At 39.6% G+C, this 22,891-nt stretch overlaps 2 protein-coding genes across 2 annotated transcripts in view; both read right to left on the bottom strand.

The window, feature by feature from the left end:
* Positions 1-949: 949 nt before the first annotated feature.
* On the bottom strand, positions 950-17,459 carry slco2a1 (solute carrier organic anion transporter family, member 2A1). Its single transcript, XM_030791866.1, has 14 exons — positions 17,326-17,459; positions 11,518-11,655; positions 10,623-10,785; positions 9,140-9,358; positions 8,674-8,772; positions 8,366-8,502; positions 7,611-7,686; positions 6,895-7,059; positions 6,294-6,495; positions 5,212-5,365; positions 3,891-4,048; positions 3,617-3,681; positions 2,795-2,915; positions 950-2,353 (listed from the first exon to the last, which is right to left on the bottom strand). The coding sequence occupies exons 1-14, from the start codon at positions 17,383-17,385 to the stop codon at positions 2,233-2,235; spliced, it is 1,878 nt and encodes a 625-aa protein (XP_030647726.1). The 5' UTR covers positions 17,386-17,459; the 3' UTR covers positions 950-2,232.
* Positions 17,460-20,174: 2,715 nt separating this feature from the next.
* Positions 20,175-22,891, bottom strand: part of ryk (receptor like tyrosine kinase) — a 40,505-nt gene continuing 37,788 nt past the window's right edge. The window contains exons 15-16 of the mRNA XM_030791599.1: positions 22,687-22,823; positions 20,175-21,677 (exon numbers count right to left, since the gene is read on the bottom strand). Coding sequence (XP_030647459.1) covers positions 21,566-21,677; positions 22,687-22,823 — 249 coding nt within the window. The 3' untranslated portion in view covers positions 20,175-21,565. The remainder of the gene's footprint in view (positions 21,678-22,686; positions 22,824-22,891) is intronic.

The raw sequence follows: 22,891 nt of genomic DNA, 5'->3' as shown, positions 1-22,891 counted from the left end.
GATTTTATCTCTCCTAAATGGTTCAGGATGCAGAGAGATAGTCCTTCAAAAGGACGGCTGAATGATACTTTATTTTTAATAAATGTTCAGTATGTCGACAACAGCATCATCATAAAAACATAAACAAATCGTGTCTTTAGGTGTACATCTGACAAATAAGACTTCAAGAAGATGTATATGCAACACATAACTCTAGACCCTCATTCTTTCCGCAGATGATCCGCGCTCATTCCTCATGATGTCTCTTAGGTATAAGGTGTGCACTGTAAAACATATATTTAGCCTGTATTAATCTTTGTATTGTGGGTAATTTATTAAAATTAGGGATTGATAGCGCTATGATAGTCACTTTGTTGTTTCTGCGATTTATGTGTGTGGATAAGGGAATGTCATGTTACAAGCGTTTTTGTGTTTGCCTGAATAAGAGTCCATATAGGAGGACTAGACTTACTGGAGAGAAGTATAGAATTACATGCTTCGAGAGAAACAGTAGAACTATGTCCTGATTTTAAGCGCTTACGTCCACACTGGCGTAGTTTCAAGCCACCATATACATTTTGCACTGACATCTCTCGTTTCGGTTGGCAATGACGGGCGAAAAATTGTGGAGACATACCTCTATTGTTCCCAAGCCAGGATATGTAATCCTGGTATTTTAAAAGCCGGTGCACTGTATCAAACCCTTATCGATTTGTTAAGGTAAGATCACGATTGTGGGAAAATGACAACCAGTTAACCTTGACTTTAAGAGGAGCTGTATCAATATACAAGGTGATATTTTATGTATAATGAACGTTGACTTAACCTGCACTATTAATACATCCCCGATGAGGACAACTACGATGTTGTGCACTTTTTAATATACGGATTCAGGCGTGGTGTACCGTCACACACACACACACACACACAAAACAAAAAACCAAACTCATTGCTTAAAATGTTTTTTTTTTTTTTTTTATCAGAAATAACTTATGTTTTGGGTAATAAATGTTATGTATTGCATTTCAGATGATATCATATACCTGAATTTCAAATAATATAATTAACCCCCACATAGTAGTTTATAAAGGTACAGTTGCTATGATCATTTATAAATGTTGAATGTGTTATCAGTTCATGTCAAATATGTTAATGATTATTGTAAAACAATGTCCTGTAATATAAATATACCTTTTTGTCCAAAACATCTTAAATCACTGCTATACACAAAGTGTCTTTATACATGATGTAAAATTGTTTTTAAAAATGTGTGAATGAACTTAAATATTAAGCTTCCTCAATAATTCCAATTGCCTTTTGCAACTAGAAACCTCACAGCACAGACCTCTTGGCTAAAACACAGATAAACACACACAAACACACAAACAGAGGGCTTTAAATTGACTAAAACTATGCAGTCTCAAATAAGCACCGAATGACACACAGGTCTTGTCCTTCAAATGACTTGCCAGTGGAACAAAGTTATAATAAAAAAATGCTCCATAATCAGTCTTACAGAAATGGTGCATAACACAGCAGTTGGATTGAGGTACAGAACATGGTTATTTCTTGTCAGTGAACAATTGTGCTTTGAAAAAAAATTGTAATTCAAAGACAAATGATCAGTCAAAGTATTCACCTTTTCTTTGAAGATGCCCTGTTATAACAGAGCACCAGACACATTTGTAAGGGGTAACAGGTGTGGACAACAGTCAAAATCACTTTTAGACTTAAGTGATTTGGCCAGTCATTGACAATGAGTAGGTCTCTGAATGACTGGTAAGAAATAAAAGCAGAGAAAAGTTAAGAGATAAATCATCTGACAAACCTCTGACAACCATTTCATTGAATCAGAACAAATTTATGATTTAAATCTGCATAAACACTGGCTCCAAGTCCCTCAGTCTAAGTGAACCTTCGCAAGCTTCTGACCAAATGAAAATGACTTAGTCTTTTTTTTTTATCAGGGTGGAAAATGGTGCTTAGGAACACGATAATTAAAGTAGTGTGCAATTTAATATTCTGAAAGAAGTCACAACCGCACTGGAGACTCCTCTGTTGGGCTCCGTTGTTCCCTTTATGAAGTTATTGTGTTCTCCTTCATTTTTAACACCTTAACTGGTACCCAGACTGGTCTTCACTCTGTGTACTCTCCACCAGAACGGGAGTGAAAGAGGGGCATGAGGTTAATCTGGTGGACCCAGAAAAAAAGTGTTTCCTACACTCAAAGGATGTGGGGAGGGGGTCCGGACTTTACAGAGCTCCGTCAGGTATCTTCTCCAGACTGTAGTCCCTCATGCGCTTCACCTTCCACCCAGTAACAGCCATCAGGGCTATACCCATGAGTTTAAAGCCTACCTGAAGACCCAAGTACCTGCAAACATCACCGTTTAGATTAGTAATGTTAGTGGCATCAGTGATTATGATAATAGTGATAATAAAGATAGTAATGCTGGCTGAGGTGTGTACATTTTTGAAGGCCTGAAAAAAAGTCATTGAGAAAATATATCCATTGAAATTAAAGCGTGTTTGTATTTGGCATACTTTCAAACACTTATGAGGTGTCAAGAGTGGAAGTAGTTGTAAGAGTAAATAATGATAATAAGAAGAATGGAGCAGTAGATGTTTCTGTATGTTGAACGGGATTATTTTTAAACATTATTTTTATACACTTTATACATTTGGTTACCATTACCATTAAGCATGAATATGATTAGCCATCAATATACTACAGTGTTTTCCCCCAGATTAACATTAGGGTTGATAGTAATACTACTAAAGTACTATTTAGGTCAAATTGAAAACATTCCCCTACCTGTTTCTAAGGACATTGTTGTCATAGTAACCACATCCTAGCTTTTTCCCACAGATGCTTTTCCACCAGATACATGCAGAGTCAATAGACATCCCAAACAGAGCTGGAGCAGGTAGCCATGCTAAAGAGAGAAAAAGGGGGAAAAAAAGTCAGAGAGGATTGGATTATAATGGGATTATAATTTTATAATAAAACATATATGTGAGAGATTTTTTATCACTCAGTTGAAAATCTGCATGGTCTTTGTGCAAGAAAAATAAAAAATAATCCGTGTACTGGTCTGGGGCTTACAGTTTACACAATCCCTTTGATCAACTTTTCACTATCTAACTACACAGAGACAGCTCTCTGTGAATAACAACCATTTTACACTAGGGGGCACTATAGCACTTATAGTAAAATAGAATGATAAAGCAAAGACAGACGTGATTTAGAACTGCTCCTTCTCACACTCTTTCTCTGTAACAACTATTTATATTGTGTACAGAGTACACAATGATGAATGCTGTACTTTTCCTACATTGAGAGAGACGGATGCCTTTGTCCTTGAGAAACAGCTTACAAACTTATTAATCTTCACTGAGAACATTAGAAAAAGAAAAAAAGGCTGAAAGAGAAAAAGTGAGTCACGTCACTAAATTGTGTGCTGGTTCCAGACCCTTTATAAATCTCTCAGGGTCAGTTATATAAATCACCTATGACCCACTCTAAAAGTCCATAAACTTGTTTTACCTCTCGATACCAGGGAGAAAGACAGAAAAAAAAAAAAAACACCAACAATGACAGCAAGATTTTGACTGTGATTTCACTGATTTGACTTACCGAGTACTCTCATGAGCAAGAACTGAATACCAATGGCAAAGGACTTCTCTTCTTGAGGCACCGTTCTGTATCGAGAACAATACAGAATGTCCCCCGTTGTAAATATCAACACGTGCTTTTTATGAACGTGACATGCAAGCTTTAAGAAATGTTAATCCGTTACTTGTGACACTGCTCGGTCAGTTCAATAAACCAACTCGATTCCTCTTAATAAAGTTTGTCCCCAACTCTTAAGTCATATCATATGGGTATTGTTATGCAGGTGTCTAATTACCTGAGCACCATCATGTAGATCGGGTTATGTGTGAGGCTGGCGATAAATCCAGCGAAGGAGATGAGGAACATGGCTGGCAGGAGGTAGTGCGGGCAGCTGTTGGCACAGGGTCCTTGGCGGGCAGTACCATCAGGAATGCAGCTGCAGTTATTGTAGAACTACAAGTGAAGTGATAAAAGCACCATTATAATCTGATAGCGGATGTTCCTCTTATTTTCCTGCGTTGGAGTCCTTTTTGTTCAGTTGATTGTTTGTATACCTATCTGTTGATTGGGTCTGTCCCTTTCCCTCTAAGCTCTTAGAGAGAGTGTCACTGTATCTTACAATGAAAAGCCTGCTTTTTAAACGAAGGAGCTTCCAGAGAACTAAAAGAGGAACAAAAAGTATTTACAAACCTATTAGATCCAAGTCTGCCCCACAAAGACCATATAGTAGAACATTACGACTGAACTGAAAAGCATTAAAAGCTTACGAATGCAATCTATGGAAAAAGTCTCCCCGAGCAACAACTTTTATGGCCACACATATCTTTACAGATGTCTAGGTAACTGGAGTATCAAGGCTAATCTGTCTCTGAGTGAACAGTATTACTCACTAACAGTTGGCTATTTGTATTGACTTCTTATAGAGGCCTGTTTTCCATTGCTTGTTTGTGGAGGGAAGTAAACCTCTGGGTAAAGAATTCAGGGCTTGCCTGGATTGGTTGGATTGTCTGTTCCTCAGTCTAATGGCCTCTGGGTATTGTTTTTGCTGAGTCGATATGACTAATACTCTATTAGCCTCCGCAGCAATCCCCTTGGTGGAGGATTATTCTCAGGTTCGAAACATCTTTAAGTGGTTTTTGCTTCATTTAAAACACTTCCCCTCACACATGTGCCTAATTAGCCATCGACTGAATACAGCGGTCGATTGGCGATGGCCCACGTCCTGTGGCTTTTATGCTGCAGAATCTTTCCTGACCCTTAAAAACAAAGAACTCTTCCACTGAGTGACTAGATACAAACACAATCTATATGTTCATACCACTACATTCTGCCGCGTTTTGCAGCTATTGCTGAGTAGCTGAAATAATTTAGCGTTTCTGATTCTTCTCCAGTGAACTTGGACAGCCCTGTGACAACTTTATGATTTCAAAATGATTCATTGTCCTACATCTTGAGAGGAAAATTGTTGGGAAGAACTTTTGAAGAAAAAATTTCCATATTAAAACACTGTTCTATGTATAAACAACTTCTACTAAATCTATTGAATAAATTAAATAAATGATTTTTTTTTTTCTGTTCTCTATATTGTGACCCTCTGTGCGTTTCTGAAGTCTGACCTGGACTCGATTTGGGTTTTTAGGGTCCTTGGTGAAATTGGAGCAGCCAGCATGGCATGGTGAGATGTATTCAATATTATCAGATCCACACACTGGATTAAAGATGCTCTCCGGGCAGGAACAGGCAAAATTGCATTTGGATTTGGACACAAATCTGAGGAGAACACAGATGCTGAGTTTCAGTTCAGACATTCCTTATCAGACAACAGAGCAACACTTCATGAATCAGTAAATTCACAAACTCACTAAATGGAATTGTAGACATATAAGAAAAAGTTGTGGGCTGTAAGCCCATACATTTGAGGGCTTAATTGCATTCTTGTTCATATTAAATAGTGATGTGAAGGGGTTCATGACATTCCAGTACAAAATCCTACAGGTTTTAGCCCTGGACATGTTTGTGTTTAACTGTATTCTGTTCAAGGCTAAATGTCCTGAGATCAGCTCTACTCCAAATTGGCAAAGGGCCTTAAAATCTAAAGAAGTATCCACTTAGTCATCTTTTTATTGACAGAAGTACCAGTAACCGTGTGTTTTCTTTTATGACGATTGCTTCATTCACATTGCCCTGGGCTTTTTTGTTCTGAGTGTGTTTTGTGAGGTCAAGTCAGTGTGTTTTCTACTGAACTGTAAGAGGAGTTGTTAGCTGGCATGGAACCAGGGCATTGTTAAACAGACCTGGAACAAGTTCAGATATCTACATGATTGCCCCATTGCCTAAAAGCAAGTGTCCTATCGTTACTCCTGTCTCCTTGTGATACCACACAATTCGATGAGTGAAAACATTAGTGGGGAAATTCCACTTTAACACCATGATAAAGAATTTATCACAAAGCTTAAATGTGCTGTTTGGTCTTTCACACAGCAAGGGTTCAGACAGCAAGGGAGACAAGTGAGAATAGTGAAGCAGGGACAAATAGCCAAAGGCTCACCGTAACATATTAAATAGGATAAAATATACAGCTTTAAATGACAAAGTTGCAGTAAAACCACTGTCGAAAATAAGTGTACAAAATAATAAATAGTTTATAAACTACTTGTCTTCCCGAGCTGTTTTACATTAGCCTTTACATCTGACTTACCCTTTGGAGTCAGCCTGAGGGTAAATGTTGGCAACAGTTTGGGTTGGGCATCCCATGAAGAAGAGGGGGACACAGAGGAGAGTAGAGATGGAGAGCATGATCACACAGAAGCGAGGGATGATTCTGAGAGAGAGCCCAAAACGTTTCATGATTATACCTCCCAAAAGCATCCCCACGGCAACTGAAGGTAGGTTCACTGCCCCTGGGAGATAAACAAACACACACTACATATAATCGCAAGTACAAAGGTTTCTGGCATTATAAAATTAAAATGGCTACTTTAGCAGGCAGGCTTGAGTTAATTTGTAAAATTAGAAATGTATGATTAAGTTCATACATATCGAGAGGCTTTCTGAAAAGTGGAATCTATGGTCCGACATGTCATACTTGCTGGGAGCAAATTTGGCACTAACCCCAGTTTTTTTTAAACCTGAATTAATAGGGGTACATTTCTCAACTACCGGATAGTCAGACACATAACGTCCACTGTATAGAAGTACATCAGTTGTGGCAGTGCTGCTCTAAAAATGTGGATTTACATAGATAGCCCGCTCTAGATTTTTTTTTTTTTTATGTTTATGTTTAGCAAGTAGGTGCTAACCTATGAGCAAACTGCTGTAAGCAACTGAGGCACTGTACTGGCGCTCTAGGAACTTGTTGAGAAAAGTGGCAAGTCCAGCGATGACTGCAGAAAAACAGCACTGAGCCAGAACCAGCAAGAGGAAGAGTGGATTCAGCAGCAACTGCACAAACATCCGTGGAAACACTGTGCAAAACACAAACCGAAACCACACACACACACATATTAAAAAAAACATGTATACACAGTGTTCATCCTATGAAAATGTTTTAGTGCATACAGACATACAGATATTCATAGGGAAATAGACAGGATACGCAAAGGTACTCAGACATCAAGCATATTAACAACTAGCATATATTTACATATTCCAGTAAAAAATCAGTCACTCACAGACGCAAAAACATTATCATTGTTATCGTCAGTGCTAAATCATATAGCCTTAGGGCTAATAAATTGATAAGAATTACTCAGATCCTGTCAGAGAATATGAGTAAACACTTAAGGGGCAGAAGACAGAAGGGAAGTGTTCAGACATGAATGAAACCAACCCCTTTAGAGTCTAAACAATGGTTAACACACTCCATAACAACATTGTCTGATTCTAATCATTGTGCGGCAATGGAAACTGTTACGATATTGTTTTAACCGTTTGCAACTGGCATATTTACAATAGCGTCACAATGAGTAGCAGTACAACCCCAGTCCCCAGGCAGCCTAAGTAAAGGAGTACTAACTTTTGAGGAAATCCAGGATGGAGCTGTCCAACGATTTACAGTCACTGTTCAGAACACCGCCCTCCATTTCACCAGCCTGTAAAAATGAAAAACATGTAAACTGATGTCACACAGACTGTCAATGTCTGCATAATTTCGCGCTTTTCAACCCGTTTCTAACATACGCCAGGTTACCCGGGATGTTTAGTGGAAGAGAAAAACATCCCTTTTCGGCACATTTCAGAGGAATTATTCGTGGTGGAATGCTTTTTTTTTTTTTTTTGGCCTGGCAGGAACCAAAGAACTATTACGCATTATAAATACAAGAATTCTTTGGAAAGTAATAATCACGAGCTTACATTTTAGCAATATCCCTTAGTGTCAGCCACTGGCTTGGGTTCTGACTTACATAAAACAGACATACAGTTGTTTTACGGGCACTCAGCTCAGTCAGTATAAACTGATGAAATTTGAAAGAAATATCATGTCGGGTGGTATTTTCACCTCTGGAGGTGAAAAAAAAATCGGCCATAAATCTAACAAGTTCTCCACTTCCATTCACTCAGTGAGAGTGAATGACCACCCACTTCTGTTAATTATGACAATATTCAGTGTATATACATGCAATTTATATGCTGGCTGCGGATATGCACTCGATTAATCTGAAGAGCACACAGTTCGTTACAAGAATTAAACATGCCGAATGCTATGCACTGAGCTACACTGGTGCAGGAGAGGGAGGTCTTTTGATGAGGAGTAAAGGAGTCTATACTCACGTTCTCCATTGGCATGTTTCTGGGAAAGAAGAAGTAAGGAAGGGAGGTGAGAGCCAACCCCCCAGCAGAGATCAGAAGACCAATCCACCACGCCCCCACCCAACGAGGGTCAGCAATATTCAGTTCCTGAGGCTCACCTGAGGAGTGGGAGGGAAGAGGACCAAAAAAAAAAAAAAAAGAAAAAAAAAAGAAATACAGGATACAGGAGAAATAAGTGAATCAGTTTCCCTTTCTTTTTCTTTTCTATTTCCATTTTATGGTAAACAAATCACGATTTTGACCGTCAAAACAAAAAACAAAGAAAGTACCGGGGCCGACACGGTCTATGTCCACGTACATCCGCAGTACCACAGAGCCCAGCAGGTAGCCGAACGCAGGTCCAAACACAGACACGGCAAAGAGGATGGCTACAAAAAAAAAAAAAAACACAGGTACAATATGAGTTTCACCATGCCCTACTCAGACATCCCAAAATGGTTCCAAACACAAAATGCTTTATGATGTTGTATCGCTTAAAATTTAATTGCAGTTGCCTGAAGGAACAATGAGTAGGCAGTCATAAACTACACGAATAGATGTAACTGTGACTGAACTGAGGAATCAAATAAAGTTTCATTATCACAATAGTAATTATGATTTCCATTATTAAAATCTCTGTTTTAGCCTCAGTCTGAAGCAAATGTGTTTGCTTTTTTTTTTTTTTACATGAAGGAACCATCAATAACTATAAAACTAATGGAGGTTTTATGAGGGTGTGCAGTAAGGCTCTGTTACCGATGTAGAGAGGAGAGTTGCCAGGCCTGGCGAAGTCATCTATGTAGGAGATGCCAAAAGGCTGGATCGGGACAGAACCGATTCCGAACAGGAGCTGAGCCGTCGCCATGAGAATCCACAGGTTATTGGTTTCTGTCAGTTTCTGAGACTCTTCTTGGCCACACGTGTTAGACGAGTTTGCTCGCACAGCGTGGACACTACACACATCTGGATTGCTCGCTATTTCAAGACACACCACAAACCAGAAAACACACACAAAAGGTGTCAAGGATTTACAGAGAGTTTACGCCATACAGACAAATTTCATTTCCACAGTAGATCTAATACAACTGCAGCACTAATCTATCATTTCAGAAACATTACAGTGGAAAACAGCACAAAATTATCACAACGGAAGTTCATGTGTGAACACTGACAACGGAAATCCAAAGACTAACAAAGAAAGTTCTCAGATAAACTATTGGATGATTGAATTGAATAGAGGGTAAAATGTCTGAACTACAGAGTCAATGATAAAACTAAAATGTAGATATCTAATCCAGCTTCTAATCTTCTTTTTCTGCAACCCAGCAATGAAACTGCATGTTAATGCTGCCAAATCCCAGTATCTGCAGGCAGATCACAGGAAGAGAAGGAGAAAAACAGAGAGAAATAACTCTTTTTTTTTTGCTTTCTTCAAGTGCAGGCTGGAGATATTAACATTTTCTAGATGGATTAAGATGGAATTCAAGCAGAGCACACCCGCAGAGATCGCTCTCCCTGGCCTGGCCCCACCAGCCACTCCTAAACTACATCACGATAAGAGATGTATGCCCATCAGCATCTCCGTCCCTCAGAGCCTGCAATTCTTACTCATTTTACCTTCTACTCTCATGAATCTTTTTCTTCCGATTTAATTTGTTTAGTTTCAAAGATTTTGATTTACTTGCTGAAATAACTACTAATTCTTCATTAAAGGATTGGCCTGGGAGTATGGAGATGAAGGGAAATAGAGGCTAATATGTACTGATGGCACCCCCCCCCCTAAGCATTCTCCTTTCATTTAATAGTATTGCTTTATTGAATCAATCTTAATGCCATCCTGTTTACACTGCTGTTTTAATTTGCCAAAGTTATTGGAATTCCCAGCCCAGGGATGTTTTGGATTGTTTGATCTAAAAAAGTGCTTTGAGCCCCTTTAAATGAAATTGTGCTTTTTATTGTCATATTTTAATGTACTGAGAGCTTGGGGATGAGTTCTGTACAAACACACATACATATACATATTTACACACACCAGCAACTCTGACACTCTGATACTGATATTCTTAAGCTACTGATATAGATACTGATAAAGTTAGTGAGTTCAGAATTGCATGCAAAATATCCACACAAAGATCAGACCCATTTTGGTTTCAGTAATTACCCTGTCAACCATCCCATGTGCTCCAACGTTTAACGGAATTGCTATTCGCTTACAGGTGAAGCACGGTCACACTCTCACCTTGTAGAGCAGAATCATATTTGTAGGGCTGTGACAGGAAGTGAGGTAAGGACAGGATGAGAGCACTGATGGACATTATTAGGCCACCCAATCCAATGAATCGTGGACGATGGACCCGGCTCCCAAAATAACTGACAAACACGATCAGGACCGTGTTTCCAACCTGGAAAGAGGATAGATAGGGGTAATGTTAGAACTGAGAGAACACGAATTAATCCCCAGTCCTCTAGTTCAGTAGAGTGTTTATCAGTATGGTATTTTTTGCCCCATTTTTGACCTACAATGGTAGCAAGGGCCTCTATCATTTTGTTACAGACCACATCTACAAGACTACGCCCTGGACAGAGCATGAGGCATCGCCTGATAATGTTCATTATCTGTGGTTGGGACCCCCCCCCCCCCCCCCAACTCCCCCCAGCACCCCCTCAAAACACATTTTCTCCAAAAACACCACCAAAAAGTAGGCCATTTCAGGGTATAAAAGACCTAAATTCTCTTCGTGGAAGTCTATGTTCTGGGGTCATGGCATGTGTGTCGTTTTTTTTCTTTTTAAATACCACAAGAAATCCAAATCTGGAGGCCTCAGCTGTGTGGCCAATGTCTAAAGCTCTTCATGTTTGTTTGAATTAGCCCTTCCAATTTCCTCTGTTCCTCAAACAGGCTGAGGACTTACGGCTGGGATGTGTCAACATTGTAAAGTTGTAACCCTGAAGGACCCACAGTCTCCATTTTATACTAAAGCTGAAGTGAACTGAATTCACTTATCCCGGAACCTATAAGTTCCAGAGAGCCGCCCTGAGTCTGTGAGAGCACGTCTCCCATAACGTCTCCCAGTCTGTTGGTGTAACTCCTCTCAGTGAAGTAAGAGATGCTGAGTTTAGTGTAAATTCCTTACCTCATGGAGGGAGGAGATAGTTCCTGAGGAGAGACTGTCAAGGCCAAAGCGCCGTTCGATGGTTGTGATGGTACTTTTAAAATATGAACTGTATAACAGCTGGGTCAGCTGTAGTAAGCCATGGCAGAGGACAAAAATCTGGAAGAAGAAGAAGAAAAGCACATATGAAAGATAAACATCACATAAACACACTACACAGAAGGAGGGGAGGGCATGAGGAACAACCCAAATTGAAAGTTGCTTTACGTGAGTAAACAGATGCCATCGTTACATCAACAAAATAAGGGCGTATATCTCATCATGCATCGCTGCAGAGGAGAGACAGTCATCTAGCGTGAGATCACAATACAGGACATGGCTCAGACATGGTATCAAAGCTTTAGAGAGCGCGTATTTGAACTCCCTGACGGCTTTAGGCAAACAGATTAACCTCGAACAGCTAGCTCAGAACAGACGTCACTGCAGACGTTCTCAGAGCAGACATCGCCCTGCATCCATCTATCTCTCCTTACCTATGTACTCTCCTGTGTTCACATGAAATGAACCAGAACGGTTCTCAGAACCTTCCTGGGGTAAAAGCTCAGCACACATCCCTGCTCTTTTGGGTCATTAGTGGGCTGATACATCCCAAAAGCACTCCGTGTTGAGTCAACCATCAGTGGATGATGGAAATCATGGGGGACCTAAAATGGAAAACTGGAGCTGAGGCCACTCAGCTTTCAATTAGTTGGTGAAAGAGTTTTCTCATCAGTCATAGACGGACGTGTCTGGCACACGGCCTGGAGACGGTCCAGCCCCTCCTAAGCACCCCTCTCTAAGCAGCTAACGGTGCATCGGTTTACCATGTGACCGACAACCAACAGGACAGAATCACACTGAAGGCTCAAGGTGTAAGGTAGAGAATTTAATTATAGCTTCCAATCCATTTGGCAAAGCAAGGCCACTGCAAGGGAGAGCCCTCCAATGTTTGTGGCAAATCTTAATTTGTTTCGTTTTTAATTGATTATTTGATGAAAGAAACCTCAGATTTTTAGACTGTTATCATTATTAGAGCAATATTTTCAAAGCAAATCAATAAATTTCTTCCTTTATCTGAAACAGAATAAACTCCATTTCCTACTGTCAGAATGTAAAAAAAGGTTTACTTAGGGGTCTATTTGAGTTTACTCTCTCTCTCAGCACTCTGTCGTGCTCACTGCCAGAGACGGAATTTACAAGTAACTGCCAAAATAACAGAAACACTTGAGTAAATGACAGATTGAAAACAGGTGCTTCCATACAGGTCCCATCATGCTCAAGGTCATGTGTCATAAATGCTAGACAGGTCCATTCATTGAATATTTTAGCCTTAGTAGGTAGAAAAAGGCTTCTTGTGACTAAACCTATAGATTTATATGCTTGTTTCTGATGGCGAACGGTTTTAGTGGTCACATCCCTCCAACAGAGGATAAAGGTTGTTCTTCAGTTGTTCTTCACTCATAGCCTGCAGTAGCCAACACTGTATTAAGACAAGATGCTGATGCTTCTTTCATTTTGACTGTTACCTATACATCAAACAACACAATTTGGACCTGCTTTGAAAACCCTGGTTTTGGCAGTTCTAATGTAGTGCTATCTTCTCTGTGAGGGACACGCTTAAAAGGGTACCTCAGCAAAAAAAAAAAAAAAAAACCCCATAAAGGAATCCAGTTGGACATGCTGCTTTGATGTTGGTTCCCTAAAAAAAACATGAGACATAAATCCACACATTTATCTTCATTTCAGCACAGTGCAGGCACAAAGCTTTTAATCAGATTCTGGAACAGTTAATATCCCCCCTCGTTACAGCTTGTCTTTCTAGTTAGTGAACACACACAATGGGTGCTTTTTCACAGTTGCTAAAAAAAGTCTCCCATGTTTGACAGTGAGGCATCTTCAATTATGGAGATGTTTTGATAGCCAAGCATGCATTTGAAGAACGAAATGGCCACTTTTGTTCATGAATTTGAATTGCAACTCTCTGTCTTTCTGCTCTGGATGTTCCCAAATTCAGACTCCGTTTAAAGCACTGTATACATGGAGGAATGCGTGTTTAATGGTTTTGCCGCCAGAAAGAATACGTCTGGATCTTTTTAAGTATAGTTTTGCAAGCGAGCATTGAGAGCTCTTGTTTCATTGTGTCCTCGGGGCAATCAAACAGCCCAACGTCAATGTTATGGCCAAACCACCTATTATAACATACAATAAATCAACAGTCATTCATGACTGTACTCACTCCAAAGCAAACAATCCTGATTCAGCCCCTGAAGTGCTAGATGATAAGCTGATATTGTGAATTAGATGCACTGCAGCTTGCATAGCCCCAACATTTGGAACACTGAGAAACACACTACTTCACTGAATGGGACCAATGTAGACGTGTGGAAATGGTGATCCGAATCATCCAAAAACACCTTGTCTTCTGCACACACACACACACACAAACACACCCTCCAACCCACCCATCCACCCACCTCCACCTTCTCTTGGCAGCCATTGTATCTGTTCAGAGCCCTGCGGGGTGGAGATAATGACAGGAAGTGCTGATTTCCATGTTTCCGGAAGCTTTCCCGACACATGAACCAGACTCCCCAATGACAGCAGTCTCCTCTGGTCTTTAAACAACACCGTTCACTAGCTACACACATCACACGTTTAAAAGCAACAGGAGATCCAAGTTCAATTGTACCAGTTGTTTTTGGGTACACAGACTTGAAACACTCCTGTATACAATAGTAAAGATCAAAGAAACTTCTTCCAACACAAAATCGTCCATGTCAGCTATTTTAAACAATGCTCTTTAAATCTGTAGACTATTTATTAGCCACATGAAGCGCAGCACAAAGCACAGAACATCATATACGCTAATCGTTTAGTGCAGCATAAAGCTATGAGGATTTGTAAGATAAATGTTTCACAAAATGTAATAGTACTAACAGAACCAATGGTGGGTTTGAGAATGCTACAGTTTACATTACATTAGCTAAATACCTTTAGGCATGCTGTCCCAAATCCATTACTCTAATGTCAGTGGAAATATACCCATTCAAAAAAGCAGATGTGAAAACTGGGTCGAGGTTTTACAGGTGTGGTCCTGAGTTGACCTGCTTCCCAAATTTCCAGCACACTCATTCAAAACCAAAAGGGCGTCAACAGTTCTGCAGACAATATGTTTTACACATCGCCACAATATAGCATGATGTGGAAATCTCATGCCAAGTTAAATTCAGTCATGCTCAAATCCATATCAATATCGCTCTTTTCATTTGCAGTTGATAAACAAACGCGTTACTCACTCCTAGACTTACAATAACTGAAAATGGGACAGATTTTCGCTCAGAAAAATGAACTCCTTTTGCACAAAACACACAGATGCATTGCTTCACCTTTTCACCCTAACTTTTAGCCATATAAGTACATTGTTGCTTTCTTGTATTTACAGTGTGTCTCTGTGTGTGAGTATTTGTGTTTCCACTTTAAAGTTCATCATTAGTACAGCTGCAGTACGGTGGATTGAGATAAAGCGGTATAAAATAGATTGAGCTGATTTGAGATGAAGAAAACAAGGGTTTTCTCCCTGATAGCAGATTATTATGATATCAATAGACCAAATGGCGCATGCACCATACTCACATGACCTACGTCACTTCACAATGAGTCAATGCTCTCTCACACTCACTGACTACCTGTCTGCCGAACATGATTAGACATGCTTTTGTCCTTTGGTGCATGCACACACATGTTGACTTACGCACACACACACGCACAACGTTCATATTTGCATACACATACACGTACGTTCATACAGGGCTCATGCATTAACTCAAACACCCACACTTCTTCTACTGACACATATGCTTACACAAATGCTTCCTGCCACCAACTAGTGTTTGACAGTAACCACCATATGAAGTTGTGATACAAGCGTCTATGAACGAGAAATCCAGTTGTTGAGTCAAGTAGCTCTGATCAAGACGTAGTATAGCCTTCCATACGTTCTGCTGATCTGACTCTAAACAGTACCTACCGCAGCTGTGTTGAGACTCCTCCAACCAAGCTGCACTCAGACTGAGAGAGTGGTTTTGGGATAGAGCTGTACTTGTGTTGGTTTTGGAGCACGTGTATGACTTCCTCCCCAACTGCTCCCTTAGCTGTGCATTTCTGTTGCCAGCAGCGTAAAAAAAAAAAGGTTTGTGACCGAATACCAAGTCCACAAATATTACCGAGAGCAAGTAAAGAAAGATAGAAAAAATAAATACGTATGCAAAAATGATTCGAATCTTCTGACATCTGAAATCCAGAACTCTAACATCAGCTATTATGGGACTGCTATGATAAAACTGCCAGTGGTGTTTTGTAATTTGACACGCGTGATGATTATAATTTGTCATATGCATTCATCAGTGCTGTTTTGAAATCATAGTTTCTGTTAACTAAACAGGACTTACACACACTTGCACACATCAAATCAGTTATGGGTGATTTCCCCCATGAACACACAGGTGACTCAAATAACTGAAACGTCTGATGCAGTTCTTGTTGTTCCAAAAACAAAATGACCAACAAGGCGTGCCCATATGACTTTTGACACCAAGACCAGTTATATTTAAGTGTTATCAAGTGTTACATAAGAGTCAATAAACATCAAGTGATTTTTTTATACCTCTCAGCAGCCACACACACTGGAGTAAAAAATCATAAACGCTCCTCTCAGCTAGAGGCGGTTCATCTCGGTCATACAGAAAAAGCTGAGACAACCAAGTGATACCAGCTCAACGCAGAGATACGTGAACAATACAAAATGTTCATTTCCTCAAGACATAAATGTTTCATAGTTTGATCATGCTGGTATTATGAAATGCAAATAAGTGTGTTAAGCATGATACAACAAAAGGATACCTGTCAAGGAGAAGGCAGCTTATCAGTCTGCACCCACTTACGCAGCCTACCACACAACTGTGGCTACAGAGGAGGACAAAACATAATCTTTGCACTAAAAGAACATAAAAGTATCAAACTGACAGAGGATAACAGAAACATTTACATTTAACAGCAGCACATTCCACAAATATTTACTTAGGACTACGCTTGAGCAAACAAATCCTTTCGCAACAATGATTAGTGAAATCTTGCTGCTGGCTGAATATCTTCTAAATCTGTCTACTGGCAGCATGTGAAGTAAAGACATCAAATACTAAAGCCCTGCAGGTTAGTGGCTAACCATCAGTCAAATGTGTTAAAGGGGGCAAAAAAAAAAAAAAAACCCTCCATAATTGCACTGTGGTTCAGTGTACTCTCTAATGCTTTTGAGTCACCCATAGTTTTCAAGCTACAAGATCGTAAGCGCAAGGAAGCACAATACATCATGAATATTTGTATCTGAACTAGATTGCTGTGTGATGAGCTTTTTATGAATCGCTTGGCTTGGTCTATGCATTGTAATGATGTCATTAATGAGAAAGAAATTTGTTCGAAAAGGCTTTGTCAAAAATATTTTCATGATCTCAGAGTTTAGAAAGGAATACTCTGCCAGTTACAGTGTAGCTGTGATAAGTGACATTAAGTGGTTTTGATCCAGCCTCAGTAGTATACATCGAACTGTTACATAAGAATAAACAAATTTTGCGAAATAAGTTCAGGGAAAGGGTTTCATGTTCAACAAGGAAGGTTACAGTGAGTATTTTACAATGATTTTTGAAGAATAAAATAGGTATTTGCGGCAGGTGTTTGTTAATAAATCACAGTAAATTTGGGCGCGTTAATAATAATAATAATAATAATAATAATTACCTTAATATTGCAAAACAACGGGTGCCTTGGCTTCTTGATATCTTTGGCGAATAATTCCATTATTTTGTTTCTAAGGCGGACTTCGAGTAAACTTAGAGCTATACTGTAGATTTGTCGGTTTGTTCTGGTCCTTCAGTTTCCGTGCCGGTGAACCTTTATCTGGGGTTTTATGGCTTGCTGTGATGTAAGGGGACTCTGCCCACAACTCCACGCGCAATTGTTTTGAAGACCATATTTGGCGCGCATAGACCGTGTACACTAATCGGCGTTTCTCTGATTAATGAGTCACATAATATTTCAACTGTAATGAGAGAGAAGTTTGTTTCACAATACGCGAAAAAGGAAATAAGTGTATCGCACCTTCTTTGAAACATAGATTTGAGAGCTGAAACCTTCAAACAAACTAATGAGTAATCTTAGACGCACATGCGTCGTGAATCCGTGGAAGAATAGTCCTACCTTCTTCTTAACAGAGGGCATATTTTTATCATACCTGAAACTGTTACAGAGCAAACGTAGGTGCTCAGTCCCCAGATACTCATATTCATTTCGACAAAACTACATGATGAATTCTATGCCACTTTTGAACTGTTCAGTTCATCATAAAAGTCTCTTTAAAATAAATGATGTAGTTCATCACAAAACGCTCTTTTAGTTGTTTTAATATCAAAGTACGTTTACATTCTTTCTCTTTAAAAACGGAAACACGACGCAGTTATCTTCGATGGCTCAAACTTACACCATTTGCCGTAAATGCATGACATCAAGATGAGAAGTTAATGTCTACGTTGCTAGATCCATTCTGCTTTACTTTTGACCATAAAATCCCAGACATGGTTTATGCGTGTCTAGATAATTTAAATTATGCCGGAGAGTAACAGGGTACAACAGATCAATCTATGTTTCATGATTGGCTCTCTCAAAAAGTGATTTAAATCCGAAAGGTCACGCTAGTATATGTTGCTTCGCGGCCATGGTTACCCACATTTACCCCAACAATGTTCTTGTGCACCAACAAGGACAAATGCAGTAGCTGCTATTAAACAGATTTAAAATGTCACAGTGACAACGGTAAGCGTTTACTCAAAGTGCTCCCTTTACGGGCCAAGTAGCGGCGTCTTGAACGTCATTTCATAGTTGTAGTATTGACTGATTGTCTAAACTGCTGAATTTTAATGCCTGAAAATTGCGGATCATGATTGAATGTTCTATTTAAACCGAACACTTTAGGAAACAGGACAAATTTGAACTCGAAAACGTTCTTGGAGCCCTCCCAAATAAAACAAGACACAGTCGGCAAGAGTGCAACGAGTCAACTAGGCATACAAAAGTCCCCCATTCTGCGATTAAAACACAACCAAAGAGCGATGAACCACTCCAAAGAAAGGCACACGTCTCACCTGTGTATTCCTGTAAAGGTGTGGTTAAGTTCATTCATATAAAAGACATTTGTCTCTCTTATCGAGTCTTTATTTATCAGGCGCCACGTTTCTATCAAAGAATTCTTTTGCAGACTTAATGATAAACAAGTGCTATAGCAAAATCAAATCAATCAGTCTGAGCTAACACATAGAGAAGCTCAGGTATGGAAGAGAAAGAGAAAGAGATGGGGGGGAGAGAGAGAGAGAGAGAGAAGAACATGACTGGGAGTGGGGAGGTTTGGATTGCAATGAACAGACAGGACAGCTGCAGTCTTAGCTACGTGCACATTCCTTACGGTTAATTTGGTACAGGCCACTATACAGGATTACCTGTTTCCATGGAACAAAAACTCTAACCTTCAACCTACAAGTTGCCTTTAGAAAAGAAAACATCCATAAGTGTCTCTAGCACTTACTTCTATCCATTCATTCATCATAATGTCAGTTTGTATTATGAAACCCAGGAAGGTAAAAGCAAGTGGAATACCATGCTCCCAAAAACAATGCAACTGTGATTTTAGGTTGAAGTTCTTGGTCAATAGTCAACGTTTCTGGGGCATTCTATGAGACCATTTTTTTCATAACTTTCCATTGCACAATGGTGATTTATTCAGTTCATGGCCCCAACACAAACAACCGAGCTTTTGGTTGGCATGGATGACTGTTGTATGACACAGCCCGACAACAGGCGCAAAAGCATAGATCATCAACTTGTCAATAAACTACAGCATGGCCTCTTTCAACTGGCTGTACTCTGAACAACCAGTACAAAAACCCACAACTGAAACCGTCTGTAGTCCTTGTAAATGAAGAAAAGACAGAGGGGGAAAAAAATCTCTTTCTGATCTGTTAAGATCTGGACATTTAAGGTATTATGATTTGAAAACCCTATTACTATTAAAAGGTATTGTTTGATACTAATGTCAGATAAGAAAAACATTTAAATGCCTAAATTACAGCATGTTACAAACACAAACTTCACATAACCTTGATGAGAGTTTGAACTCTGACAATTTAAAGACACATTTCTTTATCTCTATGTATTTTATATGACTAGTGCTCTTATTGCTGAACTGACCTGTTTTTCTTGTCCAGCACATTCCATTGTACGGTTGACCCTGTGTTAACCCACACATGACTAATAAAACTGAAGCTGAACTGAACTGATTCTTTAGTGCAAAATAAAATGACAGGTCTCTTGGAAACATCAAGGGAGATCTGGGGTTTGTGTCAGTTTTCCAAGAGGAACACTTTTCAGATGACCTTGTCATCAGGGCAAGGACTTTTCAAAGCATAAATACGCCAAGACGATACATTTGACTAAAGGTGAAACTGAAACTGATCTCTTCACTGATCTAAGGCTGTGAAATACTCTGTACTGTAACTGTACGCAGGACCTTTTTGATTCAACACCACAAACCAGCTTTATTCTGGAGCCTCCTTTAATTTGAAATTATGAATTCAGGAAGCAGTTTACACAATACCTTTTAAAAATCATCATCATGCTTAGTTCACAAAAACACATGTAGGAGACTGAGTAGCTGCTGGAAACAAAAAAAAAAGAAAAAGAGGATGGTTAGAAAGTGGTGTCTGGGGCACGTACTCCTGTTTTCACAGTGACTGGTGTTTTAGATTTGCTTGTTCTCCAAAACAAACAAACAAACAAACAAACAAACAAACTAAAAAAAACAAAAACAAAAAAAAAGGTGGACAATGTTCTGACACAGAACAGTCAAACGTAAAAAACAGTTTAAGAAATAATGATTACAACCCTGTAAGGAATTTACCCAGATACGGGACCTCGATTTGCCTCTACACTTGTACATGCCGTTTCATATCCATGAGGAATTGACAGGACCATTCATCCATTTCATCTTTGCTAAAGATGTACCACAATCCTGTTACTTACTGGTAGAAATCACCAAGTTATGCCAGGTAGAGACTGTCCTTTCCTCCAATGACATTTCTTTGGAGGAAGAAAACGACCAATTACAGGGCCCCCACTGGCTAGAGTCCTTGTAAGTTGGTTGGAAAGAAAAGTTCAACATTTGGCAATCATCTCCAGCTCTGGTCCAACTGCCTTGTTTTTGGAGATGTCAGACATTCCGTACCAATAAGAGCATCACTTCGAACTGAAGCTCTATTCTGATTGCTTTTGTTTTTTTCTCGTTTGAAATACTCACACAACTTTTCGATCAACTTTGGAAGCTTATTTTAGAGTCACTGCAGTGGAGCTAAGACCTCTCACTGAAGTGTCTAATACAATATAACCATCACTCTCTCTGAACAACTTCTGAACAAAAATGCAGTAAACATCATCATCATCATCATCTCTTAATATAAAAGTCTTTAAAACTAAATCAGTCATCATCAAGTCCAGAAGCTGTTGGTGAAGCAGCTTTTGTGAGACTCTTAACAACACCAGCATCTTGGGAAAATATGACATAACATTGAGCCATTAGGTGTAGTTCATTAGCTTCAAAGTATCTGCGATTCCATGGCAGTGAGACAAAAATAGTGACCTCTTTGAAAAAAAAAAAATAATAATAATAATAAATTTCTTCATGTGAGTAGTGGAGCAGTTCAGAGGTCACTGTTTCTTTCACCCAAGAAAAATCAACAAATGTAGTTTGGAGCAAGTTTTTGAAATGTAGTAGCTTTACTACAATGTTTCACAAAAAAATAAGTTCCCTCAAAAAAAAAAAGAAAAAAGGCTGGTTTCCGTTGTTTTGATAAGGCACAATATGTTTGATATCATTTTCTGGGGGTAGTGCTGTCTGGTGTCTTGCTAGGTCTCAGGAGAAGCCTGGGGATGGAGTTTAGACGTAAGCTCCTAGAGCGGCATGGAACTCAGTGAGGCACTGCACTAACTGTTGGAATTTGGGTCTTTCTTCCGGATCCAAGGCCCAGCAACAGGCCATGACTGCAAACCTAGAAACGTCAGACAGAGAAACACATTGTCATTTTGAGGGTCACAATGAAGACATTTTGTTCCATCATAAAATGTAGAATGTCTAAACAGCCAAAGCGACTAACTATAATCCAATCCATAAATGCCTTTTCCATTTGTCAGTGACCTTCGCTGCGTCCGTGCCAACCCTCCAAAGATTTAATCTGATCTGTTTCATCAACTTTTCTTTCTAAGAGGGGAAAAAATATCGTATTCTTATAGAACACTGAAAGGCTTTTCCTGAATTGTACTTCACTGTTCCTCAGGGGTGCACATCAAAAAATCCCAAACGCTGTTTGGTTCACTGACGACATTATGGAATTCCAAGCACTGTGATTCCTGGCTGCTGCTGCCTGGACTCTGGTTTCCCTGGCAGTTGCAGGATGCGATAAGACTGCGTCGTAATTGCGCCTGCAGTCAGCAAGTATTCAACTTGGGTTCAGCTGTCTAAAAGTCCTGGCTTTGAACAGTGTTGGTTCTCTTAGTTTTGTTTTTTTCTTTTCTTTTTTTCCTTTTGTTTTGGCAGAGGTGCTCTGCTGAAAGCTACCTTCCACATGATTAACTTCTTCTATAAACTAAAATTTCCCCCAATCAAGATTTTAGATAAAGTTTGCTATTGAGACCAAACAGAGGGCTAACTGTCAGTCATCCTTGGGAAAACGTAACTCATAACAACTTTGTTATTCTTACTGTGTTTTAATCAACAGATGGAACATTCACATACAACTTGCACAATCTCACAATACAATACAAAAAAATGAGCTCATCTGAACGTGTTTTGTTCGATAGGAAACAAGCTGTTCTGCTGCTAAACAAGTTCAGTTTGAGCGTATCACTAACCCCGGGCTAACATTTGGCCTGGGATAAACGTTTTTGCATTCACACCCACGTCTCTTAGGCCCTGGACAGACCCTCCAACATCCTGGATCAAAAGCCTTAAAATTAAATCTCAACCATTCATACGAGTCATGCATGGAATATGAAACTCACAGTTCATCAGGGCAGTTGATGGGCTGTGCTATTCTGTAACCATCCTTCAGGTAGGCGGCCATCTCGAACGGGTCGATATCCACGTATGGAGTTTGTCCAAGAGTCATCAGTTCCCACAGAGTGACCCCGAAAGCCCACTGCAGAGAAAGAACACCAAGAGATTCAGGGCATGACCTCATGCTCAAGACTGGATGGATGAGGAAAT

Source organism: Chanos chanos, chromosome 14, assembly GCF_902362185.1.
Source record: "Chanos chanos chromosome 14, fChaCha1.1, whole genome shotgun sequence".
Lineage (NCBI taxonomy): Eukaryota > Metazoa > Chordata > Actinopteri > Gonorynchiformes > Chanidae > Chanos > Chanos chanos.
The sequence above is the reverse complement of the archived record's forward strand: the minus strand, read 5'-3'. Positions and strand labels throughout refer to the sequence as shown.

Coding starts and splice junctions, on each gene's coding strand:
- slco2a1 (XM_030791866.1), bottom strand. CDS start 17,385: ATGGAATTATTCGCCAAAGATATCAAGAAGCCAAGGCACCCGTTGTTT. Junction 10,786..11,517: donor CTATCTCCTCCCTCCATGAG/GTAAGGAATTTA, acceptor TCCTCTTTCCAG/GTTGGAAACACGGTCCTGAT. Junction 8,773..9,139: donor CAACTCTCCTCTCTACATCG/GTAACAGAGCCT, acceptor TTTTTTTTGTAG/CCATCCTCTTTGCCGTGTCT.